At 47.4% G+C, this 21,013-nt stretch overlaps 3 protein-coding genes and 2 non-coding genes across 7 annotated transcripts in view; 3 read left to right on the plus strand and 2 right to left on the minus strand.

The window, feature by feature from the left end:
- The window catches only part of sgo2 (shugoshin 2), a 21,775-nt gene extending 12,746 nt beyond the window's left edge, over positions 1 to 9,029 (plus strand). For both annotated transcript variants that reach the window (XR_007965296.1, XR_007965297.1), the window contains exon 10: positions 8,431 to 9,029. The gene's annotated coding sequence lies outside the window, so the exon portion shown is untranslated. The remainder of the gene's footprint in view (positions 1 to 8,430) is intronic.
- On the plus strand, positions 596 to 708 carry LOC127612380 (U5 spliceosomal RNA). Its single transcript, XR_007965803.1, has one exon. It is a non-coding gene; the product is annotated as a U5 spliceosomal RNA (small nuclear RNA).
- LOC127611387 (uncharacterized) lies at positions 2,162 to 5,773 on the minus strand. The gene is given in 2 exon segments (XM_052081893.1): positions 2,162 to 4,690; positions 4,747 to 5,773. Coding segments are annotated over 2 exon segments (3,417 nt in total). The 5' UTR covers positions 5,761 to 5,773; the 3' UTR covers positions 2,162 to 2,287.
- LOC127611349 (uncharacterized) overlaps positions 6,750 to 21,013 on the minus strand; it is a 24,446-nt gene continuing 10,182 nt past the window's right edge. Inside the window, exon 2 of one of the 2 annotated variants that reach the window (XM_052081855.1) lies at positions 6,750 to 8,322. In XM_052081855.1, coding sequence (XP_051937815.1) covers positions 7,072 to 8,025 — 954 coding nt within the window. In that variant the 5' untranslated portion in view covers positions 8,026 to 8,322 and the 3' untranslated portion in view covers positions 6,750 to 7,071. Of the gene's footprint in view, positions 8,323 to 17,674; positions 19,248 to 21,013 lie in introns of those variants that run through there. The other variant, XM_052081854.1, reaches the window with a different exon arrangement.
- LOC127612381 (U5 spliceosomal RNA) lies at positions 11,521 to 11,633 on the plus strand. The gene has a single exon (XR_007965804.1). It is a non-coding gene; the product is annotated as a U5 spliceosomal RNA (small nuclear RNA).

Genomic DNA, 21,013 nt, shown 5'->3' on the forward strand with positions numbered 1-21,013 from the left:
ACAAAAATTAGGATATAAAATGCTGGTTCTTAACACTGAGGGTTAAAATGAAACAATTGACGCAAATGTGAAGACGAAAGATTGCGAGTTAATGCAAAACACTAACTTCCTTCTAGGGGATCGGATTAATTAGGGCTGCATTGCAAAAAAATCGATTAATTTAATTAATTTAATTTTCCTTTTCATAGCCCGACATTGATTCATACAACAAAAATCGATCATTTGAATCACATATTCTTTCCATAAATTTTGACATCTCGCGTCGCCCAAGATCTTGTCACTACACGAGAGGAGCGTCTCAACGCAATTTAGTCAGTTACTACCAAAGGAGTTGACTCGGCCGTGTGGAGGATTGGTTAGATGTTCACTGCATGAGCCACAATCATGTGCATCCTAAAAAGTTTCATATGAAGATGTAAACCATACATCAACACTTTTGTTTCTACTGACGATGTGATGAAAGTATAGCAATGTATATATCACTGGGTACCATTTGCAGTGGAATGATCAAGGTGACACATTTGAGTGTGAAACCGTTCCTGTAAGATGGTATGGCTCACAATGGTATCGCCCGTCTAGCCAGGAGATCGACAGTTCACTCTTGTTTCTCTTCAGATCGTAAAAATCTTTCGCCTTTTACTAAAGATTTCCGTGGGGAGGAACAACAAGAGTATATCTCAATTTTTGATGCTCTGCGTAAGCGGAGCTTCTCTACCTTGTAAAATTAACTATAATATCACCCTATAGTAGCATATATACGTGACGGGGGTCACGACTATGATGGTCTCGAGCTCCACGTCGCTGCCGCTTCAAGAATACCAGACACTGGGATGTGGCTTTTCCCTTCTTTTATTGTCTGCAAAACAGTATGGCAAGATAGGTGAAGTCACGGGGCTTTTCAGTCTAGAAAATAACCTGTGACTTCCCTGGTAGCTCTCCTGAACTAAACATCATCCATAAGAAACTAACTGCACAACAAAACAAAATATACAACATAGGTGATCGTATATTAACAATTTACAAAGAAAAGGGAAAAAAACACACTGGCATCTACGTGATGCCGCTGAACGCATCACACGCAGCAGAACGGCTGCACAATGCACAGTAATGGCGGCCGCGACGAACCGCGCGGGTACACGCCAGCCACACTAATAGTCAAATGAAAAACAACATGAAAAACTATATACAGTGCAATCAAAAGGAAAGAAGCATTACCTGCAACACAGTATGGCAAGATAGGTGAAGTCACGGGGCTTTTCAGTCTAGAAAATAACTGCGCAACAAAAAAACCCCACCTGTTAACTCAATGGATAAAAACTTTCATTCGACAAAACTTAAATGAAATGACGACACAAAAAGCAATGTGGACTCGGAACAAATCCGGGAACTAATTAAATACACAGCGGCGTAGAAAAAGGGAAAACAAAGTGAAATATTGTAATTAAACTAGAATGAATCCGGACCGCGGTAGTCCAGTGGTTAGCATGTCGGCTTCACAGTGCAGAGGTACCGTGTTCGATTCCAGCTCCGGTCTCCCTGTGTGGAGTTTGCATGTTCTCCCCGGGCCTGCGTGGGTTTTCGCCGGGTACTCCGGTTTCCTCCCACATTCCAAAAATATGCATGGCAGGCTGATTGAACACTCTAAATTGTCCCTAGGTGTGAGTGTGAGCGTGGATGGTTGTTCGTCTCTGTGTGCCCTGCGATTGGCTGGTAACTGATATAGGGTGTCCCCCGCCTACTGCCCGGAGACAGCTGGGATAGGCTCCAGCACCCCCCGTGACCCTAGTGAGGATCAAGCGGTTAGGAAGATGAATGAATGAATGAATGAATGAATCCGGACTGTCAATGAAACCCGACTTACCCTGTGACTTCCCTGGTAGCTCTGCCTGAACTACGGCGGGAAGCTGGTGCCATACCGTGCGCTGTTGCGTCACTTCCATCATAATTTAATAAACGCAATGTATCACTCCGTTACATACACCCCCCTTAAATTATGCAGAAGTGAGGCAACACACATGAAAGACAGCAAAAAGACAAACAGACAAAAACCATGGCTATCGGGCAAGGATGTGCAAGAGAGTCAATAACACGAATTCTTCTTAAAGAAGTGTGAAGGAATAGATTGGTACCAAAATCCATTCTCATCACAGACCAGATGAAATGCCATTTACATTTCACAAAACTGCACATAACAACACCCATTAATAAGGAGCCATTAAGATATAATGGTGACAAAAGGCACACAGCATTAGCAACAAAAAAAAAGAATTAAATGGTCATACTAAACTCATATCGATGTTGGCATCACGACTCTTTGATAGGACATCTCACATATAAGTCTAACAGGGGGCTTAACTGTTCTACCGCACCTTGTGAAAGTGACGGGGCCCTCCGCGTCGTGAGGTTGTGTGCAAACCACCTCCTCTAGTTCAGTCTCAACTGGGGGCGTGTCGGAAGACGAGTGTATCATGTCAAGCACCGGATCTGTCAATGGTTCAGTCTGTGTGTAGATGTCATGGCCCACTGACTGACCTCTCTCACTGACGTCCTCTTGACGCGCATCAACAGAGTCGGGTTCCGCAGAGAAGCACTCATGTTCTACCTCGGCCTGAACTGGTGACTGCATGAGCCAGTTCTCAGTGCGCAGGCGAGCGTCCTCCTGATCATCAAAAACTGAGCTCGTCACTCCCACAACGTGCATCCATTTCCGACCCATCTGAACATGACCCATCTGACCTGAGAACGTCAAGAAGTCAACCGGGAGCAGTAAGTTCCTGTGTACGACCTTCTCTCTGCCCGTGGCACCGTCCCGGATCCTGTACACATTGATCGATGGCCTCACAGACACTACGTCATAAGGGGTCGAGTCCCAACGATCAGCAACTTTCCTTTTTCCCTTCTCGCCTCGATTAGCTAGCAGCACCCTGTCACCGACAGCTAATGGCGAACCCTTGACTTTGCGGTTGTAGATCTGGGCGTGACGGGCCTGTTCCTTGAGTGCATGCTGTTGAGCAATCTGTGCGGCCTCAGAGAGATCCTTCTTCAAGTTGCTCACAAACTCATTGTGACTAACAACACTGGCATTCTCCAAGACATGATGGAACATAATGTCAATGGGCAAGCGAGGGACACGTCCAAACATCAAGTAGAATGGTGCAACGCCCGTGGCCTCATGTACTGTGCAGTTATAGCAGAAAGTCAGCTTGTTCAACATCTGTGGCCATTTGGACCTGGACTTCGGGGGAAGTGTTCTGATCATGCCCCCAAGAGTCCGGTTAAATCGTTCCGCAATGCCATTACCCATGGGGTGATACGGCGTTGTGTGGGACTTGTGCACACCCGCCAAATCGAGAAGATCCTTGATAAGTCTACTCTCAAAGTTAGCTCCCTGATCCGAATAGATCCTTTGGGGGAACCCATAGATGCAGAAAAACTTATCCCACAGGCAGCGGGCAACCTGCTTTGCTGACTGGTTTCTGCAGGGGAAGGCAAGAGCCAACTTTGAGAAATGGTCTGTCACAACAAGGACATCAGTGGTTTTCTTGTCACCCGACTCCGCTGTCCAGAAATCGATGCACACTAGTTCCATTGGAGAGGAAGTGCGGATGTTCTCCAGGGGTGCCCGGGCGTCCGGCTCAGGGGTCTTACCCACGATGCATCTCTGGCATTGCTTCACGTGCTTTGTGATATCGTTTTCCATCCCAGTCCAAAAGAACCTTTCACTCGCCAGAGAGAGCGTCCTCGAACAGCCCTGATGACCAGCTTTGTCATGAACCCCATGCAGAACTTGATGCTTCAGAGACCCAGGTATGACAAACTGGGAGACCTTATGGTTTGTGTGGCGATGTTTCCTAACTCTGTATAGAATCCCATCACGAACTTTCAACTTCTTCCAGTGCCTCAACAACATAAGCACACAGCTCGACTCAGCTGCTCTCTCGCGTGCAGTGGGTCTCATATGCCACCGAACATAGAAGAGTACTCTGCTGATTGCAGCATCTTGCTGCTGCAGATCGCGTAACTGGCTATGGGGAATGACAATGGAAGGATCCTCTTCAGGTAGCTGTAGTGACAATGGGGTCGCTCCACGGAGCCGAGAGACACCACCAGCCTGATGGACATCCAAAACTGCAGACACCTCCTCTGCACCAAGGGCACTTCCAGACGACTGATCGGGAGCTTCCCCCTGGGGACCTCCTCCATCGTAATCCCCAGCCGTGTGAACGACCTGACAGTTGTTGGTCAAACGAAGAGCATCCTGTACCGTCTCATTAAAAACTCCTTGGACCTCATTCAGTAAGGACAGGTAGGGCTCTTTCACAAGACGATGACTCACACAAGACTGGACGAAGGGTTCTCGACTCAGGGCATCATCCACCGTGTTCTTGGGTCCTGGAACGTACTTCAGGTCAAAGTCATATGCCGCCAGCTTCGACACCCATCTTTGTTCGCAGGCATCTAGCTTGGGCTTGGTCAGAATATAGGTCAAGGGGTTGTTGTCAGACCAGGCAGTAAAGTGTCTGCCTTTCAGCCAGTGGGAAAACTTGTCACAAATAGCCCACTTCAAAGCAAGAAATTCAAGCCTGTAAGCAGGATAGTTCAACTGGGCTCGCGACAACGTTTTACTCGCAAAAGCCACTGGTCTCGCAACCTTGTCACCAGGTTGAAGCTGGGAAAGGACGGCCCGATGCTGTCAAACGATGCATCGACAGCAAGGATGAAAGGTTTCCCGAAGTAGGGATGGGCCAACGTTACACTGTGTGACAGGTCATGCTTCAAAATCTGAAAGGCACTTTGACACACAGTGGTCCAGTCTTCCGGTTTCAACTTCACATGACTTGAAGCATCCAATGCAGGTTTCGGCCTTCGTCTGGCTTTACCACTAGTCTTCTGACCCGAAAGGAGCTTAAACAGGGGTTTGGCCTTGACGGAGCAGTCCTCAATGAAGTGCTGGTAATACAGCACCATCCCTAAGAAAGACCTAATCTTCTTCTGCGAGGGAGTGAGGCCATCACTATCCATCAAGTCAGACACCTGCACCTTGTTTATAGCTTCCACCTTTCCGGGGTTCGTCTGTACCCCTGACTCGGAGATGACATGGCCGAGGAACTTCACAGATCTCCGAAGAAAGTGACACTTCTTCGGCGCTAGCCTGAGATTATGGTTCTTCAAACGGGAGTAGACCATTTACAATCGCTCAAACGCAATCTGTTCTGTCGGACCAAAGACCATGAGATCGTCAAGATAGCACAAAAGGCTTGTGAAGTTCTTGTCACCAAAAATGGAAAGCATCATCCGCATGAATGTAGCCGGGCTGTTCGATAAACCCTGTGGCATCCGGTTATATTCGTGCAGGCCAAAAGGAGACGAAAAAGCAGTGTACTTCTTGTGATCCTCAAACAGGGGCACGTTATAGAATCCTGAGGTGAGATCCATGGTGGAGAAGAAGACATTTCCCCCAAGTGCGGCAAGAGCATCAGCCTGATGGGGTAGTGGGTGGGCATCCCGCTGTGTCCTCGCATTAAGCCACCTGAAATCTGTGCAAATGCGCAAATCCCCATTCTTCTTCCACACTAGAACCAATGGAGACGCATATTCGCTAGTGGATTTCCGAATGATGCCCTCTTCTTCCATCTCATTGAGAGTCATCCTCAGCTTCTCATATTGACTCGGCGGCACTCTCCGGTAAGGCAGGCGGAATGGCCTCTCATCCACCAGGTGTATCTTGTGCACAAAGTCAGAGGCCTCCCCACAGTCCATCTTGTCCCGTGAAAAGACAAAGTCTTCAGCAGCAATGCAAGGAAACACATCTGCTAACTTCGCGTTTCTCTTCAATACCACTTGTTCACTAGAGGGGTTGATGACTCTCACTGGGAGCCATCCATCGCCCCACATCGGTGCGATAACCCTGCCAACCAGAATCTTCCTGGATCTGCACCTTGATTGAGTTGGCTCAACTATGACTGTGCTGCCAACCGACATCAGTGCGGAGGCGGGGAGCTTAGCCCAAACAAGATGTTCACTCCTTGGTTGTAACATCACACACTTCCGTAACTTCAGTGTGCCAACTTTGTCAGGCACAGTTACACCCCTCCATCTCTCTGTGTTAGAAAGGAGCGAGAAAAGTTGTGAGAGTCATCGTCAACGATGCTGCCGGGCTCTGACATGAGCCGCCAGTAGCCCTCAGTCTTCCTCATCAGATGGAGAATTTTTTTAATGGCATTACTGCCCAGAATTACATCATCGGTCTGTCCAGGCACCACAAACATAGGCACAGCTAACTTGCAATCATACACCACCATTTCCACATCGCATATAGCCGAAGGCGTCACCCGATGACCTCCACATCCAACAATGACAACGTCGTCTGCAGCGTAACGTTTCATGTCCGGATCGCACACCAACAATCGTGCCATAGCCGACTCACTCAATGTGCATCCAGTGGAGCCACTGTCAATCATCGCAGCCAGGGAAACACCAGCTATCCGACTTCAGAACCTTGTGAGCGCCTTGAAAGACAAATGTCTTCTCTGTGGGGGCAATGGAAGTGAGTGACTCCAATACTGATTCAAAATCGTCTGTCAAACTATTGGGAGAGTTGCTAACTTCATCCACATCGCACTCCCTTGGATGCGGACACATTAGTTTCCCGACAGTGGCGACTGCGAGGGTCGTGCCTGCGTGGGGCAGTTGCCTCTGGAATGATCGGGTGAGTAGCACAAAAAGCAAAGACTCTTTTCACGGCAGTGAACGAGCGCAGAGTGGTCGGGGTTAGCGCAGACAGCACATGGGAGAATATTCAAACCTTCAACCATAGGGAGCCTTGGCCTACGTCTACCAGCGGCAGAGGTGGAGGAAGGATTAGCTCCTTGCAGCAAAACTCTCTCCAGCATGGAAATGACACGCTCAAGAGCCGCGGAGTCGGGCGCCCTGGCTGGGTGGGCTATCCGACCGTCATCTTTGCTCGCTGTGTTCGGCAGCATCTCAACTTTGTTCATATAAACATGCTCAGCGGGCTTCCTGCTCACCACAGCTGATGCAGAGGTCCTTGAACTCATCTCTGTCTGGTACTCATCCAGTATAGCCTGGACCTCGACTGCCGACCACTATTGTTTTCGACCTGAATGTCATGGAAAGATCGTTGGATGGGCAATTCTTGATAAACATCCGTGTTACATCAAGAGAAGAACAGTCCACATCTCTGCCCTGTTCTCGGAGACGGTCAGCGGCAATCTCAGCTGCATTGTTAATCCTCAACCAATAGTCATATGCGCCCTCATCATTCTCGGGGAGCGTAGTGTAAAAATCCGCTAGAGGGAGAGGTGAACATGGGACAGTCGCAAAATGTTTACGAAGAAGGCCATAGATGGCATCTGGGTTCTGGGAAACATCAACTGCACCGTTTCTTGTGCTAACTTTAACAACATCTTTAGCTCTACCCCTGAGGTTCATGAGGATTTCCCCTGCCTGATGCTCAGGGGCTACATTTGCTCTCCTCATGTAATTCCTCATTAGGTCTTCCCACTCATGCACATTAACTGTATCAGTGTCATCCCCCTTGAAAGCTGGAGGTTCCCGAACTTTCCTGTGCGGCACGAGCAGAACTTGTGATGAGTCAAGGCTTCGTGCGGATGTGTCAACGGCCATGTCATGTAAGACTGAGTTCTTATGCGTGGCGACGTTATGTGTAGGACTGAGTTGTGCAACAATGCTATCTGCCAGCTGCTGGCCAACATGTCTTATTATGTCACTCATCTGACCAACTATGTCAGGTGACGGGGGAAAGGGATCTGTCGTCGCGAAATCAGTAGCTTGTGCGCTTGTCGTAGGAACACTGCACTGGGTCTGGGAAGGAACTCTGTCCCCACTAACTGAAGTGGCCTCAGCTAGAACCCGCCCATTCCCCTCTGCACGAACTACACCACTCTGTACAGGGCTACTAAACTGCAACACGGTCGGGATCCCTCTACCTCTACCAACACACTTATTCAAAGGCGTGCTAAATGTTCCTTGCAAGGACCTCATCTTGAGACTTCACAAAAAAACAGAGTAAGAGAAAAAAAATTTGCAGTAAAGTACACCAATTGTAAAACAGCAGTTGAGACGAGAACACACTAATTGCAGAACATGAGCACACAGTGTCCACCTAGTGATATGAAGAAGCGGCACAGCGTCGTGGTCCCAGTCCGAAGTGGAGAGTCAACTTGTGATCGACGGGTCACGGCACCAATGTGACGGGGGTCACAACTATGATGGTCTCGAGCTCCACGTCGCTGCCGCTTCAAGAATACCAGACACTAGGATGTGGCTTTTCCCTGGAGGCTGTTCATAAATGATTCAGAGCTGCTTGTTCACCTGAGACATTGCCTAATGTTTCCCATGTGAAGGTCACATTCTGTCCGGTCTGGCTGGACACATCTGTTTGATGAGTACAAATGTGTGAATTTGCTTTGCATAGGTTACTGTACTGTTTGTATTTATTCACTACGGGCATTGCAATGGGTGATTCTGGTTTTATTTTGCTCCAGCTTTGTTTTGCATTTTTCTTTTAGCCCGTGTCTTGCCGTTTTCTGCAACTACTTTCCGTTAACCCATAAAACAAGAAAAGACTCCCTGCCAAAATGGAGTCAAAGCATCTTAAAAGAAATGTTGAATTTCTCTTGTGAGTATATGCATTTTGATTGAAAGAAACTATAAAAACTAAATGTCAATACTTTGTTTTCCTGATCCCAGGGATGAATATGTCGGGCAGAAAAACCAAGAGAATTCTTTTGACCCTACGAGAAAAGGAGCCTCCACAGTGCTTGATGACCTGGTAAAATAAAAATAGTCGCACCTTAGTGAAGACCATCACCAAGGCCAAACAACCCTAATTTCACTCAACACTGTTTTGTAAATCGTATGGACGGACACTTGGCTCCTGCACGAGCCAGGATGACAAAGTACATTTAAGATCGTAAATGAAAGTAACGTGCTCATTGCAGTCCAACTGGCTTAAGTTACTCAACTGCATGTCTCCAATAAAGTGATCATAGCTGACTGACGCTTGTTGGAATCAATTGTAATCAGAACAGCTGGTTTGACGAGCGGGATGATGGAAACGGCTGCTTTTGCTCATTTTAATGAACAAATGGTTAAAAAAATACAATTAACACAGGCATATTTTTCCCTACATGTGGTGTAACCATGCACAGCAGGGGTTCCCAACTGCTGGTCCGCAGACCGGTACCGGTCCGCAGGGCATTTGGTACCAGGCCGCACAGAAAGAACTTGCCTTAATTCAGTTTTATTTCTTTTGGAATACGAAAGATGTTTTATTTTGAAAAATTACCCAATTCTCCGTTACATCCGTCTATGTCACGCATGACACACCTCTAGCTTTGCTTGACGTCACCGATTACGCTAAAAACAAAACCCCGGAGCTCGCAAAATGAGTAAAAAAAAAAAAAAACTGCTGGAGATCGCAAATGACGGTGGCCTTAAAAGTACGTTCGAGACAAGTGGATTCAAGTTATGGCTGAATACTCTGAGATCGCCACAATAGCACTGTTGCTATTTCTGACATCCTACCTGTGCGAGGCGGGGGTTTTCTGCAGCAACGGCGACGAAAACAAAATTACGAAGTAGGCTGGACATAAACCACACACATGGTGTCATTGTTTCCTATAAAACAGAGATGGGACCATCTGGTTGCAAAAAATAAAATAAAAAATCAAGCTCGGGGCTGTGGTGAGTCGTCATTTTCATGCACTTTGAATTTGCGTTGTATCGTATTTTGAAGGCATTAAACATTACCATAGCGATCAGAGTGTTGCGGCCAGATTAGATGCTCCTTGTGTTTATTATTATATTTTGAAAATACCAGTTTTCATGCAGCTCATACCATATTATTTTGTTGTATTATTTCCGCCACACCTTAAGTGTCCTGAAAATATTTTCTGACAAACCGGTCCATGGGGCAAAAAAGGTTGGGGACCCCTGGTGTACAACATGACTACAGAGTCGCGGGGCGACTACCTCACGTTGTGCGTCGAGAGCGGGAGACGAGAGAGTGACTGGAGAGAAACATACACGCATCGGAAAAGTTATCTACGTTAACATGACAGCTGGACTCACGTGTTCCTCATTTGATAACACGTCAGGGTGTCAGAAGTCCTGTAGTTGACGTGGAGTGTGCGAAGAGGATCTGTAGCGACGCCACTCGAGTGAAGCGCGACTCAGCAGTCGATAGTCCGCTGCTCTCTGCTGTACTTGCATCAGCTCGGACGTGTACGCACGCACGTCTTTTGGCTTCAACTAATCAGTCCTGATGTAATGGACGTTAGACATCAAAAGCCGTGTTCACACGGTAACATTTACTCCAGTGCTACGCCGGTGCTGCGCCAGTAGAGCGTTCACACGTGCAAAGTTACACCGGTGTTGCCCCGGAAAACGGCTTACTCCGGGGCAAATTTAACCCACCTCACGGAGCTGTACCTGATTGGGAGTGGGATCTCCCAGACGACGCAAAGGATTAAATGTGCAACCTTCCTATGTGTGGCCAGTGTCATAATCGTGTTTAACACACTGGTGTTTGGTGAAGAGGAAAAGAAAAATTGTGTGCATGCTGTGATCCGCGAAAAATGTCAAGTATGGAAGACACATGTTCTTCACGAGGGCTGAGTGTTGAGATCTGAGCTTTGACCGGGATGCATTTGGGAAAATAATGACGAAAGATCAATTTTCTTGTTTAGCCCAAACACGTGGCATGGTTATTTGCCGACTGCACAGAGCGCAGCCTCTTGTCATCACCACTGAACCATAAGCAAGACATTCCACGCCGGGTACTGACGGGATATGACGTTGTATCTTGGGTTGCCAGATCCATTCAAAATAAACAAATATGTCCCAATGACACATTTTTATCCTAAACATATTACAACATTACAAAAATTAGGATATAAAATGCTGGTTCTTAACACTGAGGGTTAAAATGAAACAATTGACGCAAATGTGAAGACGAAAGATTGCGAGTTAATGCAAAACACTAACTTCCTTCTAGGGGATCGGATTAATTAGGGCTGCATTGCAAAAAAATCGATTAATTTAATTAATTTAATTTTCCTTTTCATAGCCCGACATTGATTCATACAACAAAAATCAATCATTTGAATCACATATTCTTTCCATAAATTTTGACATCTCGCGTCGCCCAAGATCTTGTCACTACACGAGAGGAGCGTCTCAACGCAATTTAGTCAGTTACTACCAAAGGAGTTGACTCGGCCGTGTGGAGGATTGGTTAGATGTTCACTGCATGAGCCACAATCATGTGCATCCTAAAAAGTTTCATATGAAGATGTAAACCATACATCAACACTTTTGTTTCTACTGACGATGTGATGAAAGTATAGCAATGTATATATCACTGGGTACCATTTGCAGTGGAATGATCAAGGTGACACATTTGAGTGTGAAACCGTTCCTGTAAGATGGTATGGCTCACAATGGTATCGCCCGTCTAGCCAGGAGATCGACAGTTCACTCTTGTTTCTCTTCAGATCGTAAAAATCTTTCGCCTTTTACTAAAGATTTCCGTGGGGAGGAACAACAAGAGTATATCTCAATTTTTGATGCTCTGCGTAAGCGGAGCTTCTCTACCTTGTAAAATTAACTATAATATCACCCTATAGTAGCATATATACGTGACGGGGGTCACGACTATGATGGTCTCGAGCTCCACGTCGCTGCCGCTTCAAGAATACCAGACACTGGGATGTGGCTTTTCCCTTCTTTTATTGTCTGCAAAACAGTATGGCAAGATAGGTGAAGTCACGGGGCTTTTCAGTCTAGAAAATAACCTGTGACTTCCCTGGTAGCTCTCCTGAACTAAACATCATCCATAAGAAACTAACTGCACAACAAAACAAAATATACAACATAGGTGATCGTATATTAACAATTTACAAAGAAAAGGGAAAAAAACACACTGGCATCTACGTGATGCCGCTGAACGCATCACACGCAGCAGAACGGCTGCACAATGCACAGTAATGGCGGCCGCGACGAACCGCGCGGGTACACGCCAGCCACACTAATAGTCAAATGAAAAACAACATGAAAAACTATATACAGTGCAATCAAAAGGAAAGAAGCATTACCTGCAACACAGTATGGCAAGATAGGTGAAGTCACGGGGCTTTTCAGTCTAGAAAATAACTGCGCAACAAAAAAACCCCACCTGTTAACTCAATGGATAAAAACTTTCATTCGACAAAACTTAAATGAAATGACGACACAAAAAGCAATGTGGACTCGGAACAAATCCGGGAACTAATTAAATACACAGCGGCGTAGAAAAAGGGAAAACAAAGTGAAATATTGTAATTAAACTAGAATGAATCCGGACCGCGGTAGTCCAGTGGTTAGCATGTCGGCTTCACAGTGCAGAGGTACCGTGTTCGATTCCAGCTCCGGTCTCCCTGTGTGGAGTTTGCATGTTCTCCCCGGGCCTGCGTGGGTTTTCGCCGGGTACTCCGGTTTCCTCCCACATTCCAAAAATATGCATGGCAGGCTGATTGAACACTCTAAATTGTCCCTAGGTGTGAGTGTGAGCGTGGATGGTTGTTCGTCTCTGTGTGCCCTGCGATTGGCTGGTAACTGATATAGGGTGTCCCCCGCCTACTGCCCGGAGACAGCTGGGATAGGCTCCAGCACCCCCCGTGACCCTAGTGAGGATCAAGCGGTTAGGAAGATGAATGAATGAATGAATGAATGAATCCGGACTGTCAATGAAACCCGACTTACCCTGTGACTTCCCTGGTAGCTCTGCCTGAACTACGGCGGGAAGCTGGTGCCATACCGTGCGCTGTTGCGTCACTTCCATCATAATTTAATAAACGCAATGTATCACTCCGTTACATACACCCCCCTTAAATTATGCAGAAGTGAGGCAACACACATGAAAGACAGCAAAAAGACAAACAGACAAAAACCATGGCTATCGGGCAAGGATGTGCAAGAGAGTCAATAACACGAATTCTTCTTAAAGAAGTGTGAAGGAATAGATTGGTACCAAAATCCATTCTCATCACAGACCAGATGAAATGCCATTTACATTTCACAAAACTGCACATAACAACACCCATTAATAAGGAGCCATTAAGATATAATGGTGACAAAAGGCACACAGCATTAGCAACAAAAAAAAAGAATTAAATGGTCATACTAAACTCATATCGATGTTGGCATCACGACTCTTTGATAGGACATCTCACATATAAGTCTAACAGGGGGCTTAACTGTTCTACCGCACCTTGTGAAAGTGACGGGGCCCTCCGCGTCGTGAGGTTGTGTGCAAACCACCTCCTCTAGTTCAGTCTCAACTGGGGGCGTGTCGGAAGACGAGTGTATCATGTCAAGCACCGGATCTGTCAATGGTTCAGTCTGTGTGTAGATGTCATGGCCCACTGACTGACCTCTCTCACTGACGTCCTCTTGACGCGCATCAACAGAGTCGGGTTCCGCAGAGAAGCACTCATGTTCTACCTCGGCCTGAACTGGTGACTGCATGAGCCAGTTCTCAGTGCGCAGGCGAGCGTCCTCCTGATCATCAAAAACTGAGCTCGTCACTCCCACAACGTGCATCCATTTCCGACCCATCTGAACATGACCCATCTGACCTGAGAACGTCAAGAAGTCAACCGGGAGCAGTAAGTTCCTGTGTACGACCTTCTCTCTGCCCGTGGCACCGTCCCGGATCCTGTACACATTGATCGATGGCCTCACAGACACTACGTCATAAGGGGTCGAGTCCCAACGATCAGCAACTTTCCTTTTTCCCTTCTCGCCTCGATTAGCTAGCAGCACCCTGTCACCGACAGCTAATGGCGAACCCTTGACTTTGCGGTTGTAGATCTGGGCGTGACGGGCCTGTTCCTTGAGTGCATGCTGTTGAGCAATCTGTGCGGCCTCAGAGAGATCCTTCTTCAAGTTGCTCACAAACTCATTGTGACTAACAACACTGGCATTCTCCAAGACATGATGGAACATAATGTCAATGGGCAAGCGAGGGACACGTCCAAACATCAAGTAGAATGGTGCAACGCCCGTGGCCTCATGTACTGTGCAGTTATAGCAGAAAGTCAGCTTGTTCAACATCTGTGGCCATTTGGACCTGGACTTCGGGGGAAGTGTTCTGATCATGCCCCCAAGAGTCCGGTTAAATCGTTCCGCAATGCCATTACCCATGGGGTGATACGGCGTTGTGTGGGACTTGTGCACACCCGCCAAATCGAGAAGATCCTTGATAAGTCTACTCTCAAAGTTAGCTCCCTGATCCGAATAGATCCTTTGGGGGAACCCATAGATGCAGAAAAACTTATCCCACAGGCAGCGGGCAACCTGCTTTGCTGACTGGTTTCTGCAGGGGAAGGCAAGAGCCAACTTTGAGAAATGGTCTGTCACAACAAGGACATCAGTGGTTTTCTTGTCACCCGACTCCGCTGTCCAGAAATCGATGCACACTAGTTCCATTGGAGAGGAAGTGCGGATGTTCTCCAGGGGTGCCCGGGCGTCCGGCTCAGGGGTCTTACCCACGATGCATCTCTGGCATTGCTTCACGTGCTTTGTGATATCGTTTTCCATCCCAGTCCAAAAGAACCTTTCACTCGCCAGAGAGAGCGTCCTCGAACAGCCCTGATGACCAGCTTTGTCATGAACCCCATGCAGAACTTGATGCTTCAGAGACCCAGGTATGACAAACTGGGAGACCTTATGGTTTGTGTGGCGATGTTTCCTAACTCTGTATAGAATCCCATCACGAACTTTCAACTTCTTCCAGTGCCTCAACAACATAAGCACACAGCTCGACTCAGCTGCTCTCTCGCGTGCAGTGGGTCTCATATGCCACCGAACATAGAAGAGTACTCTGCTGATTGCAGCATCTTGCTGCTGCAGATCGCGTAACTGGCTATGGGGAATGACAATGGAAGGATCCTCTTCAGGTAGCTGTAGTGACAATGGGGTCGCTCCACGGAGCCGAGAGACACCACCAGCCTGATGGACATCCAAAACTGCAGACACCTCCTCTGCACCAAGGGCACTTCCAGACGACTGATCGGGAGCTTCCCCCTGGGGACCTCCTCCATCGTAATCCCCAGCCGTGTGAACGACCTGACAGTTGTTGGTCAAACGAAGAGCATCCTGTACCGTCTCATTAAAAACTCCTTGGACCTCATTCAGTAAGGACAGGTAGGGCTCTTTCACAAGACGATGACTCACACAAGACTGGACGAAGGGTTCTCGACTCAGGGCATCATCCACCGTGTTCTTGGGTCCTGGAACGTACTTCAGGTCAAAGTCATATGCCGCCAGCTTCGACACCCATCTTTGTTCGCAGGCATCTAGCTTGGGCTTGGTCAGAATATAGGTCAAGGGGTTGTTGTCAGACCAGGCAGTAAAGTGTCTGCCTTTCAGCCAGTGGGAAAACTTGTCACAAATAGCCCACTTCAAAGCAAGAAATTCAAGCCTGTAAGCAGGATAGTTCAACTGGGCTCGCGACAACGTTTTACTCGCAAAAGCCACTGGTCTCGCAACCTTGTCACCAGGTTGAAGCTGGGAAAGGACGGCCCGATGCTGTCAAACGATGCATCGACAGCAAGGATGAAAGGTTTCCCGAAGTAGGGATGGGCCAACGTTACACTGTGTGACAGGTCATGCTTCAAAATCTGAAAGGCACTTTGACACACAGTGGTCCAGTCTTCCGGTTTCAACTTCACATGACTTGAAGCATCCAATGCAGGTTTCGGCCTTCGTCTGGCTTTACCACTAGTCTTCTGACCCGAAAGGAGCTTAAACAGGGGTTTGGCCTTGACGGAGCAGTCCTCAATGAAGTGCTGGTAATACAGCACCATCCCTAAGAAAGACCTAATCTTCTTCTGCGAGGGAGTGAGGCCATCACTATCCATCAAGTCAGACACCTGCACCTTGTTTATAGCTTCCACCTTTCCGGGGTTCGTCTGTACCCCTGACTCGGAGATGACATGGCCGAGGAACTTCACAGATCTCCGAAGAAAGTGACACTTCTTCGGCGCTAGCCTGAGATTATGGTTCTTCAAACGGGAGTAGACCATTTACAATCGCTCAAACGCAATCTGTTCTGTCGGACCAAAGACCATGAGATCGTCAAGATAGCACAAAAGGCTTGTGAAGTTCTTGTCACCAAAAATGGAAAGCATCATCCGCATGAATGTAGCCGGGCTGTTCGATAAACCCTGTGGCATCCGGTTATATTCGTGCAGGCCAAAAGGAGACGAAAAAGCAGTGTACTTCTTGTGATCCTCAAACAGGGGCACGTTATAGAATCCTGAGGTGAGATCCATGGTGGAGAAGAAGACATTTCCCCCAAGTGCGGCAAGAGCATCAGCCTGATGGGGTAGTGGGTGGGCATCCCGCTGTGTCCTCGCATTAAGCCACCTGAAATCTGTGCAAATGCGCAAATCCCCATTCTTCTTCCACACTAGAACCAATGGAGACGCATATTCGCTAGTGGATTTCCGAATGATGCCCTCTTCTTCCATCTCATTGAGAGTCATCCTCAGCTTCTCATATTGACTCGGCGGCACTCTCCGGTAAGGCAGGCGGAATGGCCTCTCATCCACCAGGTGTATCTTGTGCACAAAGTCAGAGGCCTCCCCACAGTCCATCTTGTCCCGTGAAAAGACAAAGTCTTCAGCAGCAATGCAAGGAAACACATCTGCTAACTTCGCGTTTCTCTTCAATACCACTTGTTCACTAGAGGGGTTGATGACTCTCACTGGGAGCCATCCATCGCCCCACATCGGTGCGATAACCCTGCCAACCAGAATCTTCCTGGATCTGCACCTTGATTGAGTTGGCTCAACTATGACTGTGCTGCCAACCGACATCAGTGCGGAGGCGGGGAGCTTAGCCCAAACAAGATGTTCACTCCTTGGTTGTAACATCACACACTTCCGTAACTTCAGTGTGCCAACTTTGTCAGGCACAGTTACACCCCTCCATCTCTCTGTGTTAGAAAGGAGCGAGAAAAGTTGTGAGAGTCATCGTCAACGATGCTGCCGGGCTCTGACATGAGCCGCCAGTAGCCCTCAGTCTTCCTCATCAGATGGAGAATTTTTTTAATGGCATTACTGCCCAGAATTACATCATCGGTCTGTCCAGGCACCACAAACATAGGCACAGCTAACTTGCAATCATACACCACCATTTCCACATCGCATATAGCCGAAGGCGTCACCCGATGACCTCCACATCCAACAATGACAACGTCGTCTGCAGCGTAACGTTTCATGTCCGGATCGCACACCAACAATCGTGCCATAGCCGACTCACTCAATGTGCATCCAGTGGAGCCACTGTCAATCATCGCAGCCAGGGAAACACCAGCTATCCGACTTCAGAACCTTGTGAGCGCCTTGAAAGACAAATGTCTTCTCTGTGGGGGCAATGGAAGTGAGTGACTCCAATACTGATTCAAAATCGTCTGTCAAACTATTGGGAGAGTTGCTAACTTCATCCACATCGCACTCCCTTGGATGCGGACACATTAGTTTCCCGACAGTGGCGACTGCGAGGGTCGTGCCTGCGTGGGGCAGTTGCCTCTGGAATGATCGGGTGAGTAGCACAAAAAGCAAAGACTCTTTTCACGGCAGTGAACGAGCGCAGAGTGGTCGGGGTTAGCGCAGACAGCACATGGGAGAATATTCAAACCTTCAACCATAGGGAGCCTTGGCCTACGTCTACCAGCGGCAGAGGTGGAGGAAGGATTAGCTCCTTGCAGCAAAACTCTCTCCAGCATGGAAATGACACGCTCAAGAGCCGCGGAGTCGGGCGCCCTGGCTGGGTGGGCTATCCGACCGTCATCTTTGCTCGCTGTGTTCGGCAGCATCTCAACTTTGTTCATATAAACATGCTCAGCGGGCTTCCTGCTCACCACAGCTGATGCAGAGGTCCTTGAACTCATCTCTGTCTGGTACTCATCCAGTATAGCCTGGACCTCGACTGCCGACCACTATTGTTTTCGACCTGAATGTCATGGAAAGATCGTTGGATGGGCAATTCTTGATAAACATCCGTGTTACATCAAGAGAAGAACAGTCCACATCTCTGCCCTGTTCTCGGAGACGGTCAGCGGCAATCTCAGCTGCATTGTTAATCCTCAACCAATAGTCATATGCGCCCTCATCATTCTCGGGGAGCGTAGTGTAAAAATCCGCTAGAGGGAGAGGTGAACATGGGACAGTCGCAAAATGTTTACGAAGAAGGCCATAGATGGCATCTGGGTTCTGGGAAACATCAACTGCACCGTTTCTTGTGCTAACTTTAACAACATCTTTAGCTCTACCCCTGAGGTTCATGAGGATTTCCCCTGCCTGATGCTCAGGGGCTACATTTGCTCTCCTCATGTAATTCCTCATTAGGTCTTCCCACTCATGCACATTAACTGTATCAGTGTCATCCCCCTTGAAAGCTGGAGGTTCCCGAACTTTCCTGTGCGGCACGAGCAGAACTTGTGATGAGTCAAGGCTTCGTGCGGATGTGTCAACGGCCATGTCATGTAAGACTGAGTTCTTATGCGTGGCGACGTTATGTGTAGGACTGAGTTGTGCAACAATGCTATCTGCCAGCTGCTGGCCAACATGTCTTATTATGTCACTCATCTGACCAACTATGTCAGGTGACGGGGGAAAGGGATCTGTCGTCGCGAAATCAGTAGCTTGTGCGCTTGTCGTAGGAACACTGCACTGGGTCTGGGAAGGAACTCTGTCCCCACTAACTGAAGTGGCCTCAGCTAGAACCCGCCCATTCCCCTCTGCACGAACTACACCACTCTGTACAGGGCTACTAAACTGCAACACGGTCGGGATCCCTCTACCTCTACCAACACACTTATTCAAAGGCGTGCTAAATGTTCCTTGCAAGGACCTCATCTTGAGACTTCACAAAAAAACAGAGTAAGAGAAAAAAAATTTGCAGTAAAGTACACCAATTGTAAAACAGCAGTTGAGACGAGAACACACTAATTGCAGAACATGAGCACACAGTGTCCACCTAGTGATATGAAGAAGCGGCACAGCGTCGTGGTCCCAGTCCGAAGTGGAGAGTCAACTTGTGATCGACGGGTCACGGCACCAATGTGACGGGGGTCACAACTATGATGGTCTCGAGCTCCACGTCGCTGCCGCTTCAAGAATACCAGACACTAGGATGTGGCTTTTCCCTGGAGGCTGTTCATAAATGATTCAGAGCTGCTTGTTCACCTGAGACATTGCCTAATGTTTCCCATGTGAAGGTCACATTCTGTCCGGTCTGGCTGGACACATCTGTTTGATGAGTACAAATGTGTGAATTTGCTTTGCATAGGTTACTGTACTGTTTGTATTTATTCACTACGGGCATTGCAATGGGTGATTCTGGTTTTATTTTGCTCCAGCTTTGTTTTGCATTTTTCTTTTAGCCCGTGTCTTGCCGTTTTCTGCAACTACTTTCCGTTAACCCATAAAACAAGAAAAGACTCCCTGCCAAAATGGAGTCAAAGCATCTTAAAAGAAATGTTGAATTTCTCTTGTGAGTATATGCATTTTGATTGAAAGAAACTATAAAAACTAAATGTCAATACTTTGTTTTCCTGATCCCAGGGATGAATATGTCGGGCAGAAAAACCAAGAGAATTCTTTTGACCCTACGAGAAAAGGAGCCTCCACAGTGCTTGATGACCTGGTAAAATAAAAATAGTCGCACCTTAGTGAAGACCATCACCAAGGCCAAACAACCCTAATTTCACTCAACACTGTTTTGTAAATCGTATGGACGGACACTTGGCTCCTGCACGAGCCAGGATGACAAAGTACATTTAAGATCGTAAATGAAAGTAACGTGCTCATTGCAGTCCAACTGGCTTAAGTTACTCAACTGCATGTCTCCAATAAAGTGATCATAGCTGACTGACGCTTGTTGGAATCAATTGTAATCAGAACAGCTGGTTTGACGAGCGGGATGATGGAAACGGCTGCTTTTGCTCATTTTAATGAACAAATGGTTAAAAAAATACAATTAACACAGGCATATTTTTCCCTACATGTGGTGTAACCATGCACAGCAGGGGTTCCCAACTGCTGGTCCGCAGACCGGTACCGGTCCGCAGGGCATTTGGTACCAGGCCGCACAGAAAGAACTTGCCTTAATTCAGTTTTATTTCTTTTGGAATACGAAAGATGTTTTATTTTGAAAAATTACCCAATTCTCCGTTACATCCGTCTATGTCACGCATGACACACCTCTAGCTTTGCTTGACGTCACCGATTACGCTAAAAACAAAACCCCGGAGCTCGCAAAATGAGTAAAAAAAAAAAAAAACTGCTGGAGATCGCAAATGACGGTGGCCTTAAAAGTACGTTCGAGACAAGTGGATTCAAGTTATGGCTGAATACTCTGAGATCGCCACAATAGCACTGTTGCTATTTCTGACATCCTACCTGTGCGAGGCGGGGGTTTTCTGCAGCAACGGCGACGAAAACAAAATTACGAAGTAGGCTGGACATAAACCACACACATGGTGTCATTGTTTCCTATAAAACAGAGATGGGACCATCTGGTTGCAAAAAATAAAATAAAAAATCAAGCTCGGGGCTGTGGTGAGTCGTCATTTTCATGCACTTTGAATTTGCGTTGTATCGTATTTTGAAGGCATTAAACATTACCATAGCGATCAGAGTGTTGCGGCCAGATTAGATGCTCCTTGTGTTTATTATTATATTTTGAAAATACCAGTTTTCATGCAGCTCATACCATATTATTTTGTTGTATTATTTCCGCCACACCTTAAGTGTCCTGAAAATATTTTCTGACAAACCGGTCCATGGGGCAAAAAAGGTTGGGGACCCCTGGTGTACAACATGACTACAGAGTCGCGGGGCGACTACCTCACGTTGTGCGTCGAGAGCGGGAGACGAGAGAGTGACTGGAGAGAAACATACACGCATCGGAAAAGTTA

This window comes from Hippocampus zosterae, chromosome 12, assembly GCF_025434085.1.
Source record: "Hippocampus zosterae strain Florida chromosome 12, ASM2543408v3, whole genome shotgun sequence".
Taxonomy (NCBI): Eukaryota; Metazoa; Chordata; class Actinopteri; order Syngnathiformes; family Syngnathidae; genus Hippocampus; species Hippocampus zosterae.